We start from the raw sequence: 26,784 nt of genomic DNA, 5'->3' as shown, positions 1-26,784 counted from the left end.
CAGTTGTTAAAAGTGAGTTTTGCCTCATTTAACCTTTTTTTACCACAGTTGTTAACAGATTCCATTAACATGGTTAAGGGAATCTGGCTTCCTCATTGACTTTGCTTGTCAGAAGGTCGCAAAAGGTTGATCCCGTGACATCAGGACACTGCAGCCATCATAAATAAATTCCAGTTGTCAAGTGTCCAAATTTTGATCACATGACCATCTGCAATTTAGACAAAAGCAGGGACCTCAACACCAACCTTTTTTGTTTGTTTGTCTGGAAGCATTCCAGCTCTCTTCTTTGCATGGTGAAGCAAAGGTGCAGTCCTCCTCTTCCCCACTATTTGTACATACCAAAGGATTCAAGAGCGGGACAAATTCAGTGAGGAATAGAAATACAGTAAGTTATCAACATGTCAGCCAGCCAGCATAACTATGGGCCCCTTTTCTTCAAACATAACTCATTATTTGATCCAAAAGCTTTTTTATAATGAAGGGAGATTATGGAATTTTCCCAAGAGCAAGTAAAATGCATTTAGGAACAACAGGGCATTCAGGCAAAGGACTCTCCCATTTTACACAGACACAGTAGCTTGTTTTCACAGAGTTTAGTTAAAAGACAATTAAGTTGCTAGAATCAGTTGTACTTTACAGTTATTATATCAGTTCTGGTTTAAGCTCAGCTCATTCAGTGACACTGACGTGCTTCCATGAAGAAGGGACAACTACTGGTAATTAAGCACATTTATATACAATTTACAACCAGATTCCCAGTTTCTGCTGGGAGGGAGCATTTGAAACTGAGGAAGATCATGACAAAAATCCACTTACATACCGGTAGTTTTAACCAACCATGACCTTTGCTCCAGCCTAATAGTTATGCAAATATTTCCTTTCCCTACCAGTCTATATATGCTAGTAGTCAAATACCTTACCTGCATTCAGACATAGAAAAAAAATCCTTTTATCTTGGAAATAAAGGTGACATAGCAGTTCAATCTAAGAATCAATACAATGATTGCTAAGTGGTTCAATCCCTCCACAAACACCATGTCTGGACCTTATGACTCTGATACTTTCAGACAAGGCTTTTATCATGCAATTCACTCCAACACCGCCTTTCATTTGTAACCATTGTGGTTTTTCCCCCATTTCTTGTATTTTCTTGTACAACTGTAAATTATTAAGACTAAAACACAGGATAGCTATAATGTATCTTGGCAGCAGCATCTAACTGAAAGTATCTCAAGAAAGCTAGATCTTAGACAATATAATGCCTCATACACTGTAAGCCGCCCGGAGTCTTCGGAGAAGGGCGGGATATAAATGTAAATAATATATATATAATGACCAGATTTGGGCTAATGTCACATTTAACCTATATTTTTTTATACCCGCAACAGCCATTAATTGGGCATTTAATTATATAGCCAGGGGAATCATGAATCTGTAAGGATGCATGAAGTCTATTCTTCTACACACTTTGGAAAGAATTCAACTTACCCTATTTCCTTATTACCCTCTGTACCTCTCACATGGCTTCCATCAAAGGAAGAAAGGTAGGTAGGTCTTGGAAGGATATCAAGATTTTACATTATACCCCTATTTAGAGCAGTCCAGATGCCAAAAGCAAATTTATTATAAATCTTGTTCCTTTTAAGTTTGTGAGCCATTGAACTTACTACAGAATAAAAGCAAAAGCCAAAGAAGTCTAAAATATAAGCATTTCTGTAGAGTTTAAACAAAGCTAGGCCTATAAACAGTGGCTCTTCAACAGGAGGTTGCCATAGCAATAAAAGTCTTGCAGAGAAGATTAGAGACTACCATCTTAGGTTGAGATGCCCTATTCTTGATATGCCCTTTCAGTAGCTCACCCAAGATTTCTGTTTCTTACTTCTCTGTAATACTTGTTTTAGAGATTTGGACTCGAATATCCATACACAACTTCTTCAAGGGAATGAAGGAAAGAAAAAGACCATTTGGCGGCCGTCTCCAGGAGAGCTTTCCACCAGGTTCGCCTGGTGCGCCAGTTGCGCCCCTTTCTAGACCGGGATGCCTTATGCACGGTCACTCACGCCCTCGTGACGTCTCGCCTGGATTACTGCAATGCTCTCTACATGGGGCTCCCCTTGAGGGGCATCCGGAGGCTTCAGTTGGTCCAGAACGCGGCTGCGCGGGTGATAGAGGGAGCCCCTCGGGGCTCCCGTGTTACACCTATCCTGCGCAGACTGCACTGGCTACCTGTGGCCTTCCGGGTGCGCTTCAAGGTGTTGGTGACAATCTTTAAAGCGCTCCATGGCATAGGGCCGGGCTATTCTGGGACCGCCTACTGCTACCAAATACCTCACCGACCCGTGCGCTCCCACAGAGGGACTCCTCAGGGTGCCGTCAGCTAGGCAGTGCCGTCTGGCGACACCAGGAAGGGCCTTCTCTGTGGGGGCTCCCACCCTCTGGAACGAACTCCCCCCAGGACTTCATCAACTTCCGGACCTCCGAACCTTTCGTCGCGAGCTTAAAACGCACTTATTCATCTGCGCGGGACTGGATTAGATTTTAAAGTTATTGGTTTTAAGGTTTTTTTATTATTTATATTGTTTTTAAATTCGGCAATAGAATAAGTTTTTTAATTGTTGTTTTTTAATTTGTATTTATATGTATTTTAACTGCCTGTGAACCGCCCTGAGTCCTTAGGGAGATAGGGCGGTATATAAATTTGAAAAATAAATAAATAAATAAATAAATAAAAGACAAAAGGAACACACACAAATTGGTTCTAACCTTTTTTTTTTTTTTTGAAGGCGTGACTGTATTAAAGAGGTGTTGGAACCGTGAGCCTGCAGAAAGTTCACAATAATGCTACTTTAGATGCTGCAAGTTGCCAAAAACTGGTGCCTCCAAGGAAGAGGAAAAAAATATAAGACATTGCTGCCTCCCAACTCTAAATAACATACCTTAGATAAGTGATATTTTAGATAAACTATCACCAAGCTTTGGCTACCTTCTTCCATTTTTCAGCCTGTTCAGAGGATCGGAAAATGAGTTTGTGATTATAAATGTATAAAAATGGATTAAAAAGAAAATCTTGCTTAATCCTGCCTTGAAAAGAAATCGATAACTATAGGGAAGTCTGTTGTACCTTTGAACACTGGCTAAGTGACTGATCTGAAGGCAAGAGCTACCTTTATTACCATTTATTTGGCACAATGTAGTGTTTAAGGTTTTGCATGGGAACTGCATAATGTGGGTTCAGCTAAAAATCAGGAGTCTGGCAGCACCTTTCTAACCAGCAATTTTTTTTTATTAAAAGGCATAAACTTTCATGAGATGAAATCAGGTGAAGTGGGCTGATTTCCGTAACCATAGACTAATATTTCTCTCCTATGGAGCGTGCTAAGTTACTTTGGTCAAGTTACTATTTCCTAGTCTCATTTATAGGATTAAGAAGAAGGAAGGCATGGCACATAAACTGCCTAGAGCTTTAATAGAAAAGGATAGTTATAATTATAATACAATGTAATTTAATGATAACAGCAATGTGTAGTCCAGTCTATATATAAACAGTTTGTGCCAGTAACCAAGATATATACACCTGGTCACTTGCAGAACTATTTCATTATATTTCAGAACATTTTCAGTATTTAAGATGTTTCTTTACCGGGATCAAGGTGGTAAGTAAAATATTTGTAAGTGTTCTATTATCTGTTCTTATTACTAGGCAACAGAAATGTTCTCTATTTCAGAAGGGTTGCAAAAATGGAGCTGAGAAACTGAATTCCAACACTTTTATTTTGAGCTTCTAAATGGCAAGCCTTGAGTTCAGGGCAAGGAAAGTCACTTCAGAGAGTGATGGACTTTAAACCATCATCCCCAGGGGTGGGTTCTACTTACCTTTATTACCGGTTCGCAGCAGGATCGCACACATGCACAGAAGCTTCCTGATGACGGGGTCGATGGGCAGAGCCTCCCTACCCCAGATTTTACTATTGGTTTGCAAGAACTGGTCCGAACTGCGGGCAACCCACCACTGATCATCCCCAACCAGCAAGAACTATGAACAGAGATGATGGAAATAATAATCACAACCTCTGAAGGACACTGGATCTTCACTCTTACCTTAACAATACACAGTGTAACAGGATAAGGGCCAGAATAGAATCAGATGGCATCTCCCAGGTAGGAAATAGGGACAGAGTCATCACCGTTTCCATGTTCCACAAAGGAAGTGTATAGACCATTTTTTCTTTGTAAGGAAAGGGAACAAGGCTGGCTTTTCCAGGATTGCAGTATTATTCCACTCTGATTTCAACCCCACCAAATGAAGGATCATATTAGTAGCACCCACAGTAAATAAGTTCATATTAGTACCACCCATGTAAGCAGAAAAGAGGAAATTTATTTTCCTATTTCTTGGTGCCAGTGCCCTGAAGACCCAATACAGCTGCCATAGTACTGTATTATTGTTTTCTACTGAAACTCATCTCCAGTCAAAAAGATTGCATGTTTTAGCAGAAGCCAATGGTGGTCAAGTGCAGAAGAGGGTTATTTATAGTCACATATCATAGCAAGGAACCCATCAAGGCTGTCCTCACAGCTGCTCAGACTATTGTCGGAATGTGCACCCTGTATACAGAGGAGATATACATAGCATTTCCAGACATGAGCAGTTAAGATTCCATTGAATGCCATTTGAGAGAGAGAAAAGAGAGAGAGAGAGAGAGAGTTAATCTGCTGCAAAGATTTTTTTAAAAAAATCATGCTGACATCTGTTAATCAGCTCACCAAGACAAGAATGTCTATATCACACCCAACAACTGTTCTGTGGATGGTCACTTGTAATAAAGTAATTGTTACTACCTCTGTATCCTTCCCATCAAAATTTCTCCTAAAGTTCCGTCCTATGAAGTATGAGCATATATCCATCCATCCATCCACTTATTTCAGGATAATGCTTTGTTCAGCTTATGAGAGGGATGTAGCCTGCAAAAACTCATGCCACAATTAATTTCCTAGTCTAACCAGTTCCAAGATCTGGTTCTGTGAACAGATCTGCCTATTACTGCCTCATGGATGAGATGAAAAAAAAGGGCAAAATTGTTACACCATGATTCCTTTGCAATTTCTCTCCAAATAAGACATAAAAGGAAAGTTGTCAGGAATGACAAAACATGGAAATTTCATGCTATCACTGAAATATTGCAATAAAAAATGTAAAAGCCCCCCCCAAATAATCTTAAAAACAAAGGTACAATATCCTTTTATCTTAGTCCAGTAATTGAGCTGCAAAAGTCCGCCTCCTCAAAATATGGACACATCATCTCAGCTACTATTTCCCAACTTGGCACCTTTCAGTTGTTAGATCTAACTTCTAGACCAGTGATGGTGAACCTTTTTGGCATCAAGTGCACAAACCAGAATGTGCACGCGCCAGAAACCCAAAAACCAGGTGGCCGGTGCGCATGCTGGTCTTGGGGTTTCCAGCACTCCGGCATGCACAAAGACCATGTGGATGGTACGCGTGTGTGTGCTGGAAACCCAAAGACCAGGTGGCTGGCGCGCGCATGAGCACCAGCCAGCTGGTCTTCGGGTTTCTGGCGCTCCAGCACGCACAAAGACCAGCTGGCCAGCACACATGCATGCCAGAAACCATAAGAACAGCTGGTGACAGCACAGAGAGAGCTCTGCGTGCCACCTCTGGCACGCGTGCCACAGGTTCACCATCACGGTTCTAGATCATGCTGGTTGAGAATTATGGGAATTGAAGCTGAAAACATCAGGATTATTCCATTTTGGGGAAATGTAATCTTAAAATACAGTGGGATCCTCTGAGCTTAGTTGTTTCATTACCCAACTAGGCAACATCTTCAATGCTAGGAGAGAGTGGGTTTTGTCACAAAGCAAGCCACTGTATTAAAACAGACAATAAAACCTACTCCCCAAAGCCCTGAAGAAGTTTCTTAGTTGGATTATGAAACGTTGCAAGAAAACAACCAAATTCAGAGAGCAACAACAGTTCAATCCTGAGCTACAAATATTCTCTTCTGTTGGTAGTCTTAAAATATGCAACCAATTTAAGGATTTTCTGGTTGCACAATTACTTATGAGTGTGTAATTACGGCCTAAGAATACTTGAATTGACCTTCTCTCCCCCACCCTATTTTTTTTTTTTTTTTGCTTTATTCTTCTACCTGTCTGAAGTGAAATCATTTCACTTCAGACATATTTATGAGACATATTTATTTATTCATTTGTATCCCACCATAACTCAAAGTGGCAAACATATCCAACACACCCTCCTCCTCCTATTTTCCCTACAACAATAAACCTATTTAAATGAGTTGGCTGAGAGTGACTGTTCCAAGATCACCCAATTGGCTTTCAGAGCTAAGAAAAGAATAAAACCCACGGTTTCTGGGTTTCTATCCTTACTCACTAGACTAAAGAGGCTCTCTGTAATATGAAAGATGGCCACAAGATGCAGATTCTTATAACATCATGATACCTAATGGATACTTTGCATAGTGATACATGAACCCAGCACACACAGCTTTTTTTTTTTAAACCATTCAAAATTAAGAGCAGACCTCTGGTGTAAACTTCCCCAACAGGGGTCTTGCCTCCAGGTGTGTTTGCATTACAGCTTCTCAAAATTCTCGGTAGCATAGCCAATGTTGTCTGGAAATTCTGGCAGAGGGAGTCCTTAACACATCTGGGAGACGCCAAGTTGGAGAGGGGCTGCCCAGAAGTCAATGGGAACTGAGTTCACTCCAGAGTGATTTTCCAATGTGCCTCTCTACCTAGCACCAACACCCATCATTTTCAACAGCTACCCCAAAGTAATGTAGCCAAATGAACTCAGAAATAGGAACCAGATTGACCCCTTTGTAGAATCACATAACCCAGGTCAAAAGTCTCATCTCCTCTTGTCAAATACTTTTGGATTGGCTTATCTAATTTTATACTTACAATAGTGAATAAATATGGCTAGATCTTCAGTAACCCCACCACCACCACCACCACCACCACCCCGCTTCAAAGGCTGAAACAAGATTCCTGATCCCTTTTCTGAGGATTTTTTTCCCTCATGCACAATGCATATGTACACAGATGGAGTCATCCATGATCTTAAGAACTGTCTTTTGGAACACAGTTTGCCTAACAACACATGCTGCTCTATCATTTTGCCTTCTCCGCCTCAGACAGGGGCACTTCAACATTGTCTATGGAGATTCTCAGTCATTCGGGTCATAGTTGTCCCAAGAGCAACTGGACTTTCTGTTTTTTCTTTGAAGACATTTCACTTCTCATCCAAGAAGCTTCTTTAGCTCTGAGTGCATCGCTAAACCTCCATGACGATTCTCAGCCATCCCCTGGTCATGGTTGTCCCAAAGGTGCTTTTTCAAGAAGCAACTGGAGCTGAAAAAGCTTCTTGGGTGAGAAGCCAAAGGTCTTTAAAGAAAAACTAGAAAATCCAGTTGCCTCTTGGAAAAAAAAAAAAAGCACCTTTGGGGCACTTCAACGTCGGGCGAGTCGTTGTCCGAACAGAGCCCCAGGACGTTTAAGAAAAGAGGTAACCTTCGACGGCCTTTTGCACAGAATCTCAAGCGCAGCCCCCGAGGGATCTAGTAAAGGGCGAAGAAACAACGCCGAGGCCCGCAGATAAGCCTGCCAAGGAACTTCGAGGAGCGCCATTTGGCAACCGCGCGCCTCCGCCTCCGGCGCACAGGTCACACAAAGCCCTATTAAGAAGACAATGCCGCGGTGGAAGCTTTTGGCCGCGCACAGCTCCCCCTTGGTATCCTTTAGGTCTCTTCCACACCGGGGGAGGGGGGGGACTTCCCACAGTTCTGCTTCTCTTGTCGCGAAGTGGTCGCGGCCGCCCCTTCATAAACATGACACGCAAGCGCTCGGACGCAAACGCTTCTGTGTATACACGCGCGAGTCGATTTGGCAAACCTACCATTTAGGCTTTCGACGTTCTCCCCCCGCCCCGGAATCTTGCGCTTTTCCCGTGCCCACCTATATATAGGTGGGCACGGGAATATATATATATTTCCACTCGCCCTCTTCTCTCTCTCTCTCTCTCTCTCATTCTCCCCCCCCTTCGCGTTCGAGCCCCACAATGAAATTGCCCCCACGCGGTACGTGTCGTGAATGCGAGCTCGAGTGGGCGTGGCTCGCCCCCCCCTTCCCAAGACCAGACCGCTGGCTCTAGTTTGGGGGGGGGGACAAACTTGCCGCACTTGTGCACAGAAACGAAAAGCTTCCTATTAATAAACTGGTGCAAACAGAGCCGTGGGGAGACGAAGCGCTCGGTGTCTTCGGGATGCGCTGCAAGCCTACGCTGGTTTTTAAAACCCACCACCACCACCACCATCCCCGATTCGCTTCCTTCCAAAGCGGCGCTCGGAGCCAGGAGAGACGGCGTTTCAATCTTCGGCAGCAACACAACAGCGGCGGCGCCGTTTTCCAGGAGCACGAACTGACGTTTCCCTCAGCCCGCCGGTCCCGTTAAACAGATTTAAAAAAAAAAAAAAAGATGCCTCGAAGCTAAGCCGGAGCAACCCTTGGCTCGGGCAAAGGCTTACCGCTGAGTCTGTCCATGGTTCGGAGCATGAACGGCTGGAGACAGGTCGGGCGGCACGTGCGATTCTGCCGATATCTCTTGCCCACAGCCGGCCACTTGAGCGCGGGGAGCTCTCAGCGCGGCTCGGCTCCGTCCGGCCCCGAGTAAAGCAGCGGGATGCGCGCCGCTCCACGGCACACACAAATGTCAACCTCTCAACCGGCTCCCTCAAACAATCGCCGAGCAGTCCCTCCCTAGCTGCCGCTTCCTCCGCCTCGGGAAGACTGCCGGGTCTTAGCGCCGTTCTGTCAAGATGCGCCGTTCGCGGAGCGAACCTCCGCCCGGGCCGGGTGGACTCCGCTCGCTTGCCCCGCCCTTCCGGACCAGGTGCGACCGTCTGTGCAGTACACAATAACAATAGTCTCTGCTCCCCGGAGCGCGTGTGTGAGGGGGCCCGCTCGCCCGCGCTCCGTGGCGCGCGCTTTCCCCCCCCCCCCGCTTCACATTAAAAAGACATTTTCACCACCCCCATATCTCCTCACTCCGTGGATGGGTGCCTGCCCATCTCCAGCTATGTTTGCCCAGGCTGATATTGGTTACTTAACTCGCATTTCCCGTATTTTCCGGCGAAAAATGCAAAATACTAGCTTTATATATTTATATTTATTCAAATAAATAGAATAGAATAGAATAGAATAGAATAGAATAGAATAGAATAGAATAGAATAGAATTCTTTATTGGCCAAGTGTGATTGGAGACACAAGGAATTTGTCTTGATGCATATGCTCTCAGTGTACATAAAAGAAAAGATACCTGCATATTTAAATAAAAATATAAGCTTAAGATTCATATTATAGTAGATATAAATAGTAGTTCTAAGAACAGAACTGACCCATAGGATACATCTTTGTATACATTTTCCTCTTCCGCCCCTTTTTTTTCTTCTGTATTTGACACATACCATTTGGCAGTTTATAAAGCCTATGTCATTAATATTTTACTCTGGCAAAGAAAAATTTTCCCTGAGGCTCCAAGAACCCATTTTTCCTTATCACATGTTAATTTTCTAACTGTTCATACTTCATATAGGAAACTCTAGGCATTGAGGTCCTAAAGACTGGGAAGTGTGTGATTAATACACTTGGAATATGCTTTGCCAATATACTTTGCCATTGGAGAGTGTAGGATACTACTTGTCTTCGTAAGTAAGAAAAATGGAATGCATTGGCTGAAGCAGACACAATGCATGTTTTCAGGTTTTTTCTGGTGTATCCCAGTATAGGCAGAGTAGAGTTAGGGCTGTGCTCCAATGCTGAATTTAAGCTCAATCTGCCCTCCTTTGGTTCAGCAGAAAAACCATCCTGGCTTGAAAATTGCTCTCCACACCACCTATTCTGTCTGTACTGTACTGTCACTGCCTACCACCTGAATTCTTTCCAGGAAAAAACCTAACATTTGTTTGAGACCTCCTTTTAAGATAAAGCACAGCTGTTTCACTTCTAGGCTAGGGATGAGATGAAAGCAAGATTGTGAGGATATGCCAGAATATTGCTAGGACTCATTTACAGCTTGGTTAGCTGCAGGCAAGAAAGGTTCTTAGAGGTGGCAGCACCAGGGCTACACATACAAATGTGGGTAGAAGAGCCAATTTGGTATAGTGATTAAGGCAACAGGCTAGAAACTATGAACTGTCCTGCTTTAGGCTCCAATCCAGCTAGGTGTCTTTGGGCTAGTCACTTTCCCTCAGCACTAAGAAGGCAATGGCAAGTGACTTCTGAAAATCCAAGCAGTCAGCAGGAGCCAACACTGACATGAAGGTAAGGAAAGAAAAAAAAAAAGGGGGGGGGGAAGGGATATATTGCAAGCCTATCATATATTCTCTATCTAGATAGGTTGCTGAATTCCAATGGGATTCAATTAAGGGCTGCTTGCCCAGAGTGTTTTGTTGCCTAAGAATGACCTAGAATAGAATTCTTTAGAATGGAATTCTTTATTGGCCAGAAGGAATTTGTCTTCGGTCCATAACCTTTCAGTGTACATAAAGATATAAGTGATGAATATAACACATACAAACCCACCCCATCTTGTAAATGCAGCTCTAGATGCAGAATGTGATTCTTCTAGTACTTCCATCATCACAAGTGATGGAAAAACATCACCCACTACATCGGTGGGCAGCAGCCAAGCAACCAAGCAAAGGACAATACTCAATCTCTTGCCATTGCTTTCTGCCATCCAGCATCTGCTAACTGGGGCAACCATTCTGATGGGAAGGATAGCTCTTGTTGGCTATTATCATGATGGGTTCAGCCCTTGTACTGTACTACTTCATTTCTGAATGTCTGCCACACAGGCAATCTAGAAGGGCTGATGGTAAGTCTAATATCAGGGGATGGCTGGAGGCTCTTTAGCATTCAAAGACAAAGAAAAAATCCATGTACCTTGATGAACGTATCTTTTCCTTTATGTACACTGAGAGCATGTGCACCAAGACAAATTCCTTGTGTGTCCAATCACACTTGGCCAATAAAATTCTATTCTATTCTATTCTATGTCTGATACAGAAGTATAATAATAATGAACTTTGGGAGTTTGGCAGCAGGCCTACAATATTTTCAATAGTAGCAAAGCGTGTCTAATGCAGATAGTTCTTGACTTATAGTCACAATTGAACCCAACATTTCTGTTGCTAAGTGAGACGTTTGTCACTTTTGCCCCATTTTATGACCTTTCTTGCCACAGTTATTAAGTGAATCACTGCAGTTGGTAAATTAATAACACGGTAGTTAAGTGAATCTGGCTTCCCCATTGACTTTGCTAGTCAGAAGGTCACAAAAGGGGATCACGTGGCCCACTGCAGGACACTGCAATGGTCATAAATATGAGTCAGTTGCCAAGTATCTGAATTTTGATCACCTGAGCATGAGGATGCTGCAACCGTCATTAATGTGAAAAAATGGTCGTAACTCACTTTTTTACAGTGCCGTTGTAACTTTGAATAATTACTAAATGAACTACTGTAAGGCGAGGACTACTTATACAGTCTTGTTAAAAGGAAAGAGAAAGGAGAGAAGAGAAGAGAAGAGAAGACGAGAGGAGAGGAGAGGAGAGGAGAGGAGAGGAGAGGATAAGAAAGGAGAGAAAAGGAAAAGAAAACCCTACCTTTCAGCATTTCTCAGCACCTTACTGAGAAGCAATACAAAATCAGATTCTTGGTATGATTCACAGACCACTCAGCTTGAAGTCATACCTTGAGGGTTTGTCACAAAGTAGCCAATTTGGTGCAGGAAGCTCCCCCTTCCCCCTCCTCATATTGTGGTCATGCAATCTCTCCCACAGGGAAACAGTGGTGCAGTCATTCTTTTGGCAGTGATTCACAGTCTGAGAAGCAAAACTCAAATCTGTTTTGTATGAAATATTAATCCCAGGTAAATATGCTAGATTTCAGTCAACCATACATTTCTTTGCAAGATTATTGTCAGGGTGACTTCAAATTTAGCTTGAATTTGGCAGCCTGGATTTACTACCACACTGATTGATATGTATTACGTTTGTCTTCATTTTGTCTATGCTACATTTTTGGGCATCTATTGTTTACATTTTTACATGCTTTTAATATGCACACATTGACCTGATACAATTAAAAGTTAAATGGAAGTTGAAAAAAAAAAGAACTGTAAAAGAAAAGGAGAAACAGAACTGAATAGAAGAGTCTATAGGATAATAAGATTTTTTAACACCACATTCATATATTTAATCATTGTTTCTTTTCCCAATACTCGTTTAACAATTTTATAAATTAACAGTGCCACTGTAAATAAGCTAAAAAAATTAGTGTCTAATCAAAAATATCAATTCCGTTACAATGAAATAAAAACCCAAGCCTTACTATCATACCCATCCTGAAGTAGCCATAAACACAAAATAATATTTTGCTACATTAATGACATTTTAATATATTATTATTATTATTGTTATTGTTATTATTATTATTGTTGTTGTTGTTATTTACTTCATTCGTTAAACATGAAACTCAGTCAACTGAACATTCAAAAATGCATCACAAATACCATTGACTGGTGCTGATGGTTGATATGGGTTGCTGCCAGCGTCCTAGGTATCAAGCAAGTACCTTCTTAAGATATATGATGTTCCAAGTAGCACAGTTTTTTGCGGTTCTGCTGGTGTTATTGCAGGAAGCTGCAATTTGTTGATGTATCTTATATAATTCTTGGACATGGTACCAAGTGCCGCGATGACAATGGGTATCACTGTTACATGTTTCATCCATAGCCATGCAGTTTCAATGGCTAGGTCGCGATATTTCATGATTTTTCCCAGTTCTTTTTCTTCAACTCTGGCATCTCCTGGTACCGCAATGTCAATAAATTGTATATTTTCCACAACTGTGATATCTGGTGTGTTGTGTTCCAAGTGACGATCCGTCTGTATTTGAAAGTCCCACAAGATCTTCACCTTCTCATTTTCTATAACTTTTTCCACTTTATGTTCCCATGACTTTTTGGATACAGGCAAGCCGTATTTTTTACATAACAACCAGTGGATTAATTTAGCAACTCGGTTGTGTCTAGCTTTGTAATCAGTTTGTGCAATTTTGCTCTATTCACATATTAAATATGAAACAGTTTTGACTTTGTTGTTGCAAAGTTGGCAGTTTGGATTGTTGGTGGATTTTTGTATCTTTGACAATTATTATTATTATTACTATTATTATTTACTTTATTCATTAAACATGAAACTTAGTCACTGAACATTTAAAAATGCATCATAAATAAAGACTTGTGCTAATGGCTGATATGGGTTGCTACCAGTGTTCTAAGTATCAACCAAATACCTTCTTAAGATGTACGATGTTCCAAGTAGCACAGTTTTTTGCAGCTCTGCTGGTGTTATTGCAGGAAGCTGCAATTTCTTGATGTGTTTTGTAAAATTCTTGGACATGGTACCAAGTGCCCCAATGAGAATGTTACATGTTTCATCCATAGTCATGTGGTTTCAATGGCCAGTTTGCGATATTTTGTGATTTTTTTCCAGCTCTTTTTCTTCATCTCTAACATCTCCTGGTACAGCAATGTCAATAAACTGTATACTTCGGCCCTCGACAACTGTAATATCTGGCATGTTGTGTTCCAAATGATGATCCATCTGTATTCAAAAGTCCCACAAGATCTTCAATGTCTCATTTTCGGTAACTTTTTCCACTTTGTGCTCCCATAACTTTTTGGATACTTTTTGAATATTGATTCAAGTTCAGTGGGGCTTTTCACATACAGTTTTAAGTCATCCATGTATAGTAGATGGTTTATCTTGCCACGCTGTCTTGAGATTTGGTAGCCCAGTTTTGTGTTTCATAGGATTATTATCAGTGGAATTAATGTGATTTTTTACAGTTCTTTTTCTTTGACCCTGGCGTCTCCTGGTACAGCGATATCAATAAATTGTACACTTTGGCAATCGACAACCATGAAATCTGGCGTGTTGTGTTCCAAATGATGATCTGTCTGTATTCGAAAGTCCCACAAGTTTTTCACCATCTCAGTTTCAAGAACTTTTTCCACTTTGTGTTCCCATGACTTTTTGGATACAGGTAGGGCATATTTTTTACATAATGACCAGTGGATTAATCGATCATGTCTAACTTTGAAATCTGTTTGCACGATTTTGCTGCACTCACATCATCATCATCAGCACCATCACCATCACCATTTTTATTTTATCCCATCTTTTTTATGGTGAAAATATTTAAAGACCTGCCTCCTATTTTCCTCTCAACCTTGTGAGGTTGATTGGACCGAGAGAAAGTCACTGGCCCAAAGCTGAGTGGTTTTAATACCTAAGGGGCTGGGGTTCTAAAATTCACTATCTCCCGGCTTCTAGGCCACCACTTTACTACTATACCAAACTGGCTTTTTAAAAATAGATTATAGGACATCAATTTAACATTCATTAAAACTCTAGGCTATTGATTTGCCAAAACAGGAGATTCTAATTCTTTATTTCATATTACTTGCAAGTTTTCTATCTATTATCTTAGTTGTAGTATTGACTGTACATTTGGAACTCTCAAAATATTTTTCCAATAATGTTAGTTGTTTAAGAGTTTCTGAATGACAAATGTATTTGGTTCAGATTTTAAAATTAAGAAAGGTCTTAAATAAACCTATTGGTATTCCACAATTCTAGGCAATCTCATTTTACAAAACATCAGCTCTTTTAAAGGGCTTATACTGTATTTTGTATTGCAGTATATTGCAAAGACCTATATTGTAATAAAGACTATACCAAACTGGAATATCTAACCTAAAAATTGTCTGATTAGCGATCACTCTGTTTTCATATACCTGTGTATGTATGATTTCATGGTTCAGTTTTTGAACCTTTCTGAAGTACATTAGGTTTGATTAAATGGATTAGTAGATTTTGTGAAGGAGATTATTTTGTGAGTGCATCCATATGTGCCAGACATACATCATATGCTGTGAGTCAGAGATCCATTTAACTAATCCATTAGAAGTGAAGCAAAAACAGCAGTAGGAATTATGAAAAAAACAAAGCTCTAGAGCTGTACAGAGACCACCCAACCTGATTTTCATGGCTCAGATTAGGCACAAATAGCTCATCCTCATTCTGGCGATAGCATTTCCAATTCATTCCTGGTTCCACAGTGTGTGTGTGTGTGTGTGTGTGTGTGTATGTGTATGTGTGTGTGTTTGTTTATTTATTTTCTGGAAAGTAGAATTTTGCTTCCCGTATTTCTTTCTTGTTTTCTTTAGCTGAGAAAGTGATCCATGTCCTATAATGCATTGAGGTTTTTTTTTAAATCAAGGCTAACAAATTCACATAAAAACTAGTTCATAAACCTGAAGGGGGGGGAGATAATTTGCATTTTAATATGTATAAAAATCCTCCATCAATGCAAACATCTCTACTAAATAAAAAATGAAGAATATTAAGCAATGCCATTAAACCTACATTCAAAACATTTTATAAAAGAAAACTTTTTTTTTTTGCCATTTGTCTAAGACTTGGCCACAAATTTCATTACCCAGAACAACAATATTTCATTTGCTTTGTATTGAATAACAATAGAAAACTATTGAATCTAATCACCAGAAGCTTGGTAGAGTTTATCTTCTCTGAAAAGTTGACTATGCTTAAAATTATTTCCAATTGCGCCATTTTTAAAAAATGATATTAACACTTCTGTTTAAAAGAAAAATAAATGTTTCATGTTCAACTCACTATGTATTATCTTCTCATACGATACTAAGATTCCTGCAAATTTAAATCCATTTCAAATTGCCTTTAATGGAAAGTGGACTAAAAGCTGACTAGTTATATTTTTGGTCACCCAGAGGGGGAAAAAGCCCCAATTTGCCATTTTTCTACAGTTATAATTAATGGAGAAACATGGAGGTTTGAGGATTCACATCAAGTTTAAGATTTAAGATTAAGGCTCTCATATCACCTAGGGCAATGCCCCCCAACCTTTTGGGCACCAGGGACCAGTTTTGTGGAGAAAGGTTTTTCATGTACCGGAGGGGGCATGGTTTCGTGTGCTGCCTGCATCCAGCAGATGCGGCTTTGCTTGTTTGTGTGGCCCAGTTACTGGCATGCCATGGACCGGTGCTGGTCCCTGGATTGGGGTTTGGAGACCCCTGTCCTACGGCCATCACAGATGGAAAACCGTCAGCTTGGGGCAGATCCTGTGACTGGATTCTATGGACACAAGGAGGATAACATAGTGTCAGGAACGGAATAGACCAAGCTGGGCATGGCTTCTGGTTTATAAGTGAGATATCTTGAGAGAGTCTGTAGAGAATTGAGCAGCTTCTTCATCTTGGCCCCAAGGGACAGAGAGTATAGCAGGCAGAACCTCTCTCTCAAGGTTCTCCCTCCCAGAGGATGTCTTTGTTATTGTAGTTTTTGGCAGTAACAATGTTCAGCCTCCTTTGCATCATAGTTTCCTGAGAGACATTGCCTTATAGTTGCTCCCTATCCCTGCCCTTCTTTCCTGCTCTTCTCTTGCACCCTGCAACACAAGGAGGCCTTGAGCAAAGCTCTGCCTGCTCTGTGGTTCCCTCTGTCCCTGCATCCTCTGGTGATGGGCTACAGTTTCAATCATGTCAAGAAGCACTTTCAAAGAATTCAAGGGTGGGAAAGACTCCCTTAAGGTAGGAGCTCATCTGACGACATTTGAATGATGAATTAAGCGTGCTTAATGAAGCATGATTATTAATGTCCTTATCAAAAGAATAAATTCATTTTAGAAGCTATTGGCCTCAATCCATCATATTGCTAGTGAAGAAGATGATGCCCACACCAAACACACCCAGTTTCTACTTGGTAATCTTCTTGAAGCAGAAACCATAGCGTTTGGGTAGTCCTTGAGGACCTACATTGGTAAAACAGAGTACAGCCATTGGTTTTCATAAATATTTTCTGGAGTTGCAAGTTTTGAAGTGTTTGCTTCTGCATATTTCATGGAAATAGGCGAACAGCAACAGATTCACCTTCCATATGTAACACTTACTTGTCAAACTGGAAGGCTTAGTTGCTTTTGTTGTCATAGGGCACTTTGTAAAGTAAGTCATTAGAGCTGAAAAAGATATGATACTTTATATCTAGAATTTCAATTCTATCCTCCCAGCTTTATATTTAACAGACTTTCCTTTGGAATAAACTAACGTCTGAAAAGCGTTTTGAATTTGAAAAATGTTCCATAAATATTAAGTCAGGCAATGACTTCAGACTATTTAATGGAAGCATTCACCCTCCAGTCTTGTTTTTATCACAGTATGGCTTTCTTTCATGGAGCAGAAGATGTTTTACAGCAGCTTTGGCCCACCTGGAACTCAGCATATATTTTAGATCTTATACTTCTCAGAATTCTCTGACATCAATGCAATCAGTTTAAATATGACCAGACAAATTTACTAATGCACTAAATGAAGCTGAATTATTAACTCAATATTGTAAATGTTATTTGATCGCATGAAGAAGAAGGATCTGTGGTTACTAGCTAGAGATTTCTTTTTGTTTTGTTGTTTGGCACCTCTGAAGCAATACTTTGACATAACCTGCATATTGCCAATTCTGAAATAAGCTTCTTTGAGTGCACTTAGCCCAGAGTATGTAAGAATAGGGTTATACCTTTGTATAGAAAGAGTGTGAAAATTGCTGATTACCAGATTTTCTTAGTTAATATGAGTAATATAATATACAATTTCACTTGGTAAAAAGCAGCATTACTTTCTATATGTAATCAGCATTCTCTCAGCTAGAATAAGTAGATGTATAATATAGAATTAGTCATTTCTTCCTGGGGAAAATGTGTTGTATTCTTATATAATCATTGATTTCAGAAATGAGAAATAAAACACTGGAATCCTAAAATTATGAGTTCGAGATGGCCTTTTTAAACATCTACACCAATTGTGAACTTGACATTGAAGTAGAATGACATCACTAGCAAAATGGCCTTTCTTTAAACAGAATCAAAACTGGATATCAACAAAGATGCTGCACTAATATGGCATTAGTCTCTAATATGTAAAGGAAGAACGTATTTGTTACATTAATTTAGATGCCATTGTCTTTTCAGGAACTCTGAGCAGTTTTGTCAGTTCCTACAGGAGAGAAATGCATTTGCCCACCTTGTTGGAAGTAATAGATTCAGCTTTGGAGCCAATTCATTCAAAGAGGAAAGAAACAATAGGAAAACAATACGAGACAACTCACAATTATTTTGTTCAAACAGTGTATTAGGTAAGAAATTTCTTTTTCTTATAAGAAAGAACAAACATACAATCTCCCAAATCAAAACATTCCACGAACATTTCTTCATTTAGGAGTTGATCCTACTGATTTGACACAATATCAGAAATGTGGCTAGTGACCATGAAAGGCCAGACATACTGTATGCAATTAAATTAGTTAAATTAAAGATGAACGAGACATTTCAAGTGCCAAGGCTTCTCCAAACTCTTTTTCCCCTATAATCCAACAGTTTTTATATATGTTTGAAAGTTCAAAGTTTTATTCCTAATATGACTGCTGTTTTCGCAAAACATATATAAAACTCACATAAAAGTTCAGATGAAATGCTTTGAACATCACATCTGCCTGAGTAAAGCATCATTCTTTTTTTAACAACCATAGCCAAAGTTTATTTAAAGAACAACAGTGACAAGGTTCACATATCATGCTAAGCCATAATATAGTTTATTGGATTTTAGCTCAGCATATTATGTGAATCAAGTCACTTCTAAACTATGATTAATGGCTTTCCACTATTATGATTTATTCAACAAACCACTGATTAGGGTATAGAACTGTTTTGTTTGAGAATTGGACAGTGGTGCCAATTATTCCCTGTGATTTTTCCCCTTTTTGAAAAGTTTGTTCTTTGTAAGGTTAAGCTTTTTCATAGCAGTGGGCTTTTTAAAAAAATGACTGCTTAAAGTGACTAGCAATAAAAGAGAAAATTGATATAATCGAAAGGAAGATAATTTATAATTGGGTGCATATCACAGATTGTACCTCCAAACTAGCCTCTACAAACATAGTTCAGTATGACGTCAAGAAGTTTTAGTCCAGCATGTTTGGAGACCACTAGATTGGGGAAGGCTGTATATAGACTTGTGCAAATGTAAATGATATCCAAAATTGTGTTAAAGTACCTAAATATTTAGGTGAGCATATAATTCTGTGTTCTAAGAAACCCAACTTCCTATTCCCTGAATGTAGTAGTATCTGCTGAACCGGAATGAATTTTAGTAAGTGTTTCAGTGCACGGCTTTCTACAGATCTCTGAAGAGGAATGGAAGACAGCTACATGTCACTGCCACTCAGAGAAAAAAAGAAATTTTGGAAGTTAATATTTATTCATGGAAAAATCATTTTAAAGATGGTTACTCTCAATAATAGCTATATAAAGCCTCCATACATAGAGGCAATCAATCTGATTGCTGGATGCTGCAGGGAGGAACATAAAGCATAGGGATGCTCATCACCTTAAAGCCCATCTTTTTAATTTCCAAGAGTCATTTGGATGTCTGCTGTAAGGGGGGAAAAAAAGAATGACTGAATAGATTTTGGTTTTATTTATGTCCTTTTATACCAGCATGTTTAAATCTCGGTGCAAAGGTGTTGTGAGATCTTATACCAAGATCTTGATGTTGTGATGTTTTACACCAAGGTTTAAACATGCTGGTAGAAAAGAACACAGATAAAACCAAAATCTGTCCAGCCAACTTTCTTTTATATATATATATATTGCCTTGGAGATGATTAAGATAGTGAGAAAAATAATAGAAGAATGCAAAAAGGTATTTGTTGAGCTATTGTTAGAAACAAAAGGCAGGTTGAGATAAATCCTTGGCCTGATTCAGCAGCATACTTCAGATATTCTGAAACCATGGGGTGGGGTGTGGAGGCATATAAGGATGATTGGCTCTATCAAAAATGCCCCCCGTTCCATCATCCTCTCTCTCCAGACTTGCTTTCAAGAGGCTCACGGGTGAGCTACGATAATGCCCAAGGTTCTCAACATTGATGTAAGAAAAAGAAACAGCTCAGTATAAAAGAGGTTCCCACATCCACCCCACACTTGAAAAGTTTCCCAAATAACAGTTACTCTTTTAAAAAAAAGAATAAAAGAAACAAAAGAGCATAAAAATATCTGTGAGACTTCGGTTCATTCTACAGGCTTCCAAAGAGAACAGCCAGAAATTCTACTCTGTACTATACAGAGCATCTATATATAGAGATATTTATATAGTTTTTATATATACTGTTTTCAAAATAGCCGAGCCTGCTTCTTCAACTCATTTCTTTTCCACAAAGCCAGGCGATCAAATTCAGCAATAGTCATGCCAAACACCTGGTAAAATTCCTCTGGGGACAGATGGCGCTGAAAAGAGAACAGGGAGGTATGCTGTTATACAAGTATGGCTAATGTACAAGTGTGACAACAAGCATCTGATTTGAAAGATACGTAAACTCTGAGGCAACACTTAGTTTACACCACTGTGTCTTCAGGCTCTACATTTGAGGCTGCACCCGGATGTGACCCTTCTCTCATAGTAATCTGTTGGCGTTTGTAGCACAATTATTCACATGGTCCATTTTGGTGGTTTGTTGAAAGGACTTTCATACCAGAAGTGGGCCTTGATGAATTTGGAGATCTAAATATCTGAGTTATTCACCCCACCCTCTTTTTCCAGCCCATTCTCACCTATCTGTTCCGATTTCCCATGAACTCATCTAGAGTTACAGACATTCAAGCAAACATTTGGTGTGCTTGCATGAGTTTCTCTTTATGCATTTTTATTTTTCTCTACAAAATACTTCTAGGTTCAAGGTATTGTATCCTCCATCTCCTGTTATAATATTAACACTCCTGTAACACACAAGTTTGTGTGCTCACAACTTTTGTATACAGGAATAGAATGGAGGAAGAAAGGGTGATAAACAAAGCAAAGCCTCTAGGAGCAGAAACAATCAAAAACATGTATATCTTTGATGATTTGTATTTCCATTTTAGGTCTTTCTATCCAAGTACTTCTTACTATTTCTTTACTTAGAACAAAATTGACAAAAAAGAAGGCCAAATCTAAGCTGATTATTAAAGAATTATAAATTATTTTTTTTTGCATCCACTGAGAAATTATCAGGATGCACCAGCAAACTGTAGATCAAAAGGTCCTTCTGAAAAAACCCCCAAGTCTTAATTACCTACAGACAGGAAAAATATGCTGCAAGGACAAATGATTCGCCTTGTGTTCCACAAATGAGGAAAGAAACTGATTTAGAAAGAACATTTTGTCAAGCACAGAGAAATCAGGAGATTCAGGCAGTTCAAATGAGTATAAAGATTTATTGCAAGGTTAAGCTCTCTACAAGTATCTGCACTACTAAAAGTTGAAAGATAGATTTAGATCTCTTGTGGGCATGCAGGGACTTATGACTGATGATGCATTTGACCCAGTGGTGGGATTCAGCCAGTTTGCACCACTTCGGGAGAACCGGTTGTTAACTTTCTGAGCAGTTTGGCAAACTGGTTGTTGGAAGAAATCATTAGGGCAGAGAACCGGTTGTTAAATTACTTGAATCTCATCACTGATTTGACCCCTCCCTCGGGCTCAGCCTGGTCATCTTGTACACATATATGATGCAGGCAGCTATGAGAACAGTGTAAAGGCAGGGAATCTTGGTTTTAAGGCTGGCATCTAACATGTAGGGGAAGGAAGAAAACTGCAGTGATTTTCTTGCTTGCAGTGGGTTCAGTATTTTCTTAATTAGTTCCAGTGGTGGGTTTCAATTTTTTTTACTACCGGTTCTGTGGGCATGGCTTGGTGGATGTGGCTTGATGGGCATGGCAGGAGAAGGATACTGTAAAATCTCCATTCCCTCCCCAATCCAGGGGAAGGTTACTGCAAAATCCCCATTTCCTCCCGATCATCTAGGACTCGGGAGGCAGAGAATAGATGGGGGTAGGGCCACTCAGAAGTGGTATTTACCAGTTCATTGACCTACTCAAAATTTGTGCTACCGGTTCCCCAGAACTGGTATGAATCTGCTAAAACCCACTAGTTCTGACTAGTTCTGTCTGTCTATCTAGTCTATCATCTTTTATCATCTATCAATAAATGAATCAATCAGATTTATAAGCTGCCACAATCTCAATATTGTGGTACTATTGGCCCCGAAACAGCACACTGCTTACCACAGTTCCTTGTACAGTTAGGCTGAATAAAGGTATGTGTGTTAGGTATGTATGATTAGTTTAAAAGTGCTTACTTTACCCTTCACTTAATTGAAATCTATTTACCAATAATTTAATAGTCTGTTAGTAATATTACATAGTCACAGATCTGAATTTGAAAGCGACTGTCTATAACAGAATGTCTTTATGGTAATCAGGGCTGTCAAACTCGCGCCCCATAGGCTGGATGCGTCACATGCTGGCCACACCCACGCGCAGTTTAGCAAAGAGGAGAAAAGTCCTGATACATCATGTGACACCGCCGTGATGATGCGAGTTTCACACCCCTGCTGTAGATCTCTTCTTGGATCTCGCTGACAACAAAAATTCAAGGAAGATTGGATTTCAGAGGTTCCAAGGAAGATTCAGTTTCAGAGGTTTCAGAAGTACTTGAAGTAGGTTTCCAGATACTGGATTTGACTTACCTCTAACCGAGTTCTGTCCACATCTTTGGGCAAGCGATTTTTTCCTCTAGTTGTCACTAAAAGCAACTCATAAGGGTATATCTACAAAAGAAAGGGAAAAAAATATGATGCTGGATGAAAGAATCAGAAAAATAAGAATCAGCTGAACGTAGTTTTGAGAAAATATATGGAAGCTTCCACACCAGCACTTTAGGATTTAGCCTTGGGGATCTGATCAATCTCACAATATTTTCTATGTTGGGATGTGAGTTTATTAATTTTTGAGTCTATTCCAGTTTATTGGAAATCACAGCAATGCTGGCATTTCCTACCTATTGAAATGCAGCTTCTCTGTAAAACTTATAAGTAGTCCATTTTCCTTTGGGCAAAATGCTTGTCTACTATATATTGTTGTGACAAGATAAATAAATAAATAAATAAATAAATAAATAAATAAATAAATAAATAAATAAATAAATAAATACTACTGCTTTCTAGCACCTAGCCTTAAGTTCTGCTCATAGAGATTTAGCATCCTGTTTAGTAGTGTCATATAACCCTCATCACAGTGTTCTATTGGAAAGGTTGCAAAATTGCCAGCAAGCTTAACATTTCGCCTTTACAAATTCAGAGGTTGTTTTTTTTTAATTACCATTTTTTTAATTGCCACAGAGGAATAGGGGAAGATGGTCAGGAAGCCTTTACAGGGAACCAGCATTTTTCTTTACATTTTGAAGAAATCATCTTCAGAGAGTTTCCCATTGTAATCTTTTGGGATTCTTTGTTTTGGAAACACTAAATGATTTCACATAATGTAAAACATGGGTTGAGATGCTACTAAGTTGTTTCCTTTTCTGTGTGACATGGTGATGATGTGATTTTTATTACACCATGACCCATGATAGCTCAGCAGTTGGGACATTGGTAGGATGTCTTATTTTTCATCTCCTATTAATCAGCTATAAAGAAAGAGAGTGCCGATTCCCTACATTTTTTCCTGTTTTTTACAATCAGTAGAAGTGAAGATAATTACTGCAGGGTTCCCAGACTGCCTGGGAAAAATGACTGGGTAAAAATGCTGGTAGGTGTGAAAAATTATTTATTTATTTACTAATTTAATTAGATTTAATTGTAATATGAATCTGGCAACTCACAATTTAACGCATGCCATAAGAGAAGTACAAAAATATTTTTGGAGGATATTACAGCTTTCTCTGATTACAATACAGTGATTCAATTCAGTGTAACACTGATATTTACAGTTTCTATATGCTCAGGATAGCAGCAGCACAAGTGATGCCATAATGATAACAAAATAACAGAGCTGGAAGGGACATTGGAAGGGACAATGCTGCTCAAGCAGGAAACCCTATACTATTTCAGACAAATGATTGCCCAATCTATTTTTAAGACCCCAATATGAGAGTACCCACAACTTCTGTTTGCAAGTCATTCCACTGATTACTTGTTCTCACTGTCAGGAAATTCCTCCTTAGTTTCAGGTTGGTTCTTCCCTTGATTAGTTTCCATCCATTGCTTATATGGTCAGTTAAAGCCCCAAAAGATGCAGAAATTTACCTTTAATTAATTCAGCATATTATTAGTAATATGCTGTAATTATTAATAATAGTAAAATAATGTTCTTCTTTGTAGAACATAGTAGACAGGAGCTCAGTAACAAAGGTCATGTTTTACATATACAAAAAAAATAAACAAACAACAAACCAAGTTTATTTCTCAGCCTCAGATAGACTCAGGAAAAGATTTCTGTTTGAAAATCTGGCAGTCAGCATTACTCATAAATCATATTGAATTTCAATTATTATACTTTTCTGTCAGTATATACTTTAGGAACTGAAGTCAAAGATAGTTGAGCTGAAGCAGGTCACGAAATGCTAATTTGCAGAAAGACATTTTATAACTTCTAGTTATACCTTTTCAATGTGAAGTTGCTCTGGGAGAATCTAATTTAGGCTGATGTTGCCTCAAAGCAATAGGGCCAGATATCTGTTACCAGAAGAGACCAGGGGAATCCAGGAATCTGAAGGTGAATTATGATATTACAACCCAGACGGGATATAATTTTAATATCTATGGGAAATGATTTGTTTTCATTTGTTTATTAGCAATTGAATGGCAGTCAGTGTTCTTGGCACATAGAAAAGAGAGTTCTAGCAAGTGTTAAAAATAAAAACTAGAAGCAATGTAGAGCAACATTTTCATTTTCACCTTTCTTGACTTCTAATAACCTTAACTTAATTCCTCAAATACCCTCCTTCTTTACTTTATTTTATACTTTACTTTCTCTTAGCATTCCTATAGCACTCAGTTTTACCACAACTGTATTGATTTAATTCTTCAATAGCACACATTTTCACAAAGACCTCATTCATTCATTCTTTCATTCATTCATTCATACAATTCTTATTTTTTATCAAACAATTCTTTTTTTTATATGTCTCAAATATAAGGAGTATTAAGATTTCTTTCTAAATCATCAAACTCAGCTCAGCACCATCCACATATATACTAGTCCGAAGTTTCATAACCCAAAGAATTTTCCAAGGCCATATTAGTTTATGATCATGGAAATTCAGTACATCTGAAGTTCACAGTTTAGGACTGGGTTCCCCAAACTGTGAGCCATACCTTTTTGGGGGAGGTACAGACTAGGGGTGAAATCCAGCAGATTCTGACAGGTTCTGGAGAAATTTTGAGCAGTTTGGAGAACTGGTAGCAGAAATTTTGAGTAGTTTGGAGAAATGGCAAATAACACCTCTGGCTGGCCCCAGAGTGGGGTGGGAATGGAGATTTTGCAGTATACTTCCCATGCTATGCCCACCAAGCCATGCCCACCAAGCCTCACCATGCCCACTAAGCCACGTCCACAGAACCAGTACTAAATAAATTTGGATTTCACCACTGGTACTGTTGTGCCTCGCTCGCCCCCCTCTCCACAGCCGGGCCCCTCTCATCTCCTGTTATCTCAGCCAGAGACAGATAATGAAGACGAACGGCCTGGCATGCCTCCAGCCCCCAGTCCTGGCACCATGCCCAGACAGACAGAGCAAGATGAATGGCCTGGCATGCCTTCAGCCCCCAGTCCTGGCACCATGCCTGGACAAACTGAGGAAATAAACCCCTCCCCCGCAGCATGTGAACATGAGGAGTATGAAGCCAGTCATGAGCTGGAATTGCCAGCAGCTGGAGGGTGGAAGGATCCACACTTCCGGAGAATGGAGAGGTGACGTCAGCAAAAGGAAGGGAGGGGCAGGCCTGGATAAGTGCTGAGTCATGGAGCCATACCCCATGGCCTTCTTTGAGTCAGGCAAAGTCTAATTTGGATTGCTGAAGTCACATCTTGGACTCCTGCCTGCCCTGAGAACTCTGACAGAACTTTGGCAAAGCTGCAGCGGCTTTGTGGCCATGCTTGATACAGACTTCCCCGACCCGGCCGTCAGAGGAGGAGTGGGACACGACAGGTACAGACAGAGACCAAGGGAATGTGAAGGATGCATTTTTGTTACTTTATTACAATAAACCCACCATCCAAACACCAAAATGAACACAATGAAAACAATACAATGAAACTTGCAATGTTTTCATTGTTCATTTGTACATTTTGGTATTTAGATTTTTAGGGGAGGTATACATTAAGACTACACTAAAGGGAAGCATGGTGGCAAAAGATTTAGAAGCTCCTGACTTAGCAATAGGCATTGATGATGCCTTTATTCAAATAGATGTTACTCAAGGCACCAAAAGAAGCAAAAGAGAACAAGATCAGATTCTCTTTTAATTGGCTATTAATGCAGCTTTTCCTGGTTGCTATTTAATATAGTGACAGCTTCCTGCTTTCCAAAGAGACAGCATCCATGAGGCTAGAAATCTTGTAAGGTTCTTGAGAGCATGTTACCTTGTATTCTGAAAAAAATAAGTCAGGGAGAGGGTGGGAGACAAAAAAAAGATAAGTCAGTCTCCAGTCCCTTTTGTTCAACAATGACATCTTTGGCATTTTCAAACCCTCTTGCTGTTACTTAAA

At 39.7% G+C, this 26,784-nt stretch overlaps 2 protein-coding genes across 4 annotated transcripts in view; both read right to left on the bottom strand.

Moving 5' to 3' along the window:
- Positions 1-8,797, bottom strand: part of AFAP1L1 (actin filament associated protein 1 like 1) — an 86,148-nt gene extending 77,351 nt beyond the window's left edge. Inside the window, exon 1 of the mRNA XM_058172698.1 lies at positions 8,571-8,797. Within this exon, the coding sequence (XP_058028681.1) occupies positions 8,571-8,598 (28 nt within the window). The 5' untranslated portion in view covers positions 8,599-8,797. The remainder of the gene's footprint in view (positions 1-8,570) is intronic.
- A 9,500-nt stretch (positions 8,798-18,297) lies between these two features.
- The window catches only part of ABLIM3 (actin binding LIM protein family member 3), a 190,140-nt gene continuing 181,653 nt past the window's right edge, over positions 18,298-26,784 (bottom strand). The window contains exons 21-23 of one of the 3 annotated variants that reach the window (XM_058169508.1): positions 26,659-26,666; positions 22,764-22,844; positions 18,301-20,484 (exon numbers count right to left, since the gene is read on the bottom strand). In XM_058169508.1, the coding sequence (XP_058025491.1) occupies positions 20,371-20,484; positions 22,764-22,844; positions 26,659-26,666 (203 nt within the window). In that variant the 3' untranslated portion in view covers positions 18,301-20,370. Of the gene's footprint in view, positions 20,485-22,763; positions 26,667-26,784 lie in introns of all 3 variants that reach the window. The other 2 variants (XR_009153493.1, XR_009153494.1) reach the window with 2 other exon arrangements.

This window comes from Ahaetulla prasina, chromosome 2 (assembly GCF_028640845.1).
Source record: "Ahaetulla prasina isolate Xishuangbanna chromosome 2, ASM2864084v1, whole genome shotgun sequence".
Classification (NCBI taxonomy): Eukaryota; Metazoa; Chordata; class Lepidosauria; order Squamata; family Colubridae; genus Ahaetulla; species Ahaetulla prasina.
This window is presented reverse-complemented; position numbering and strand designations above follow the sequence as displayed.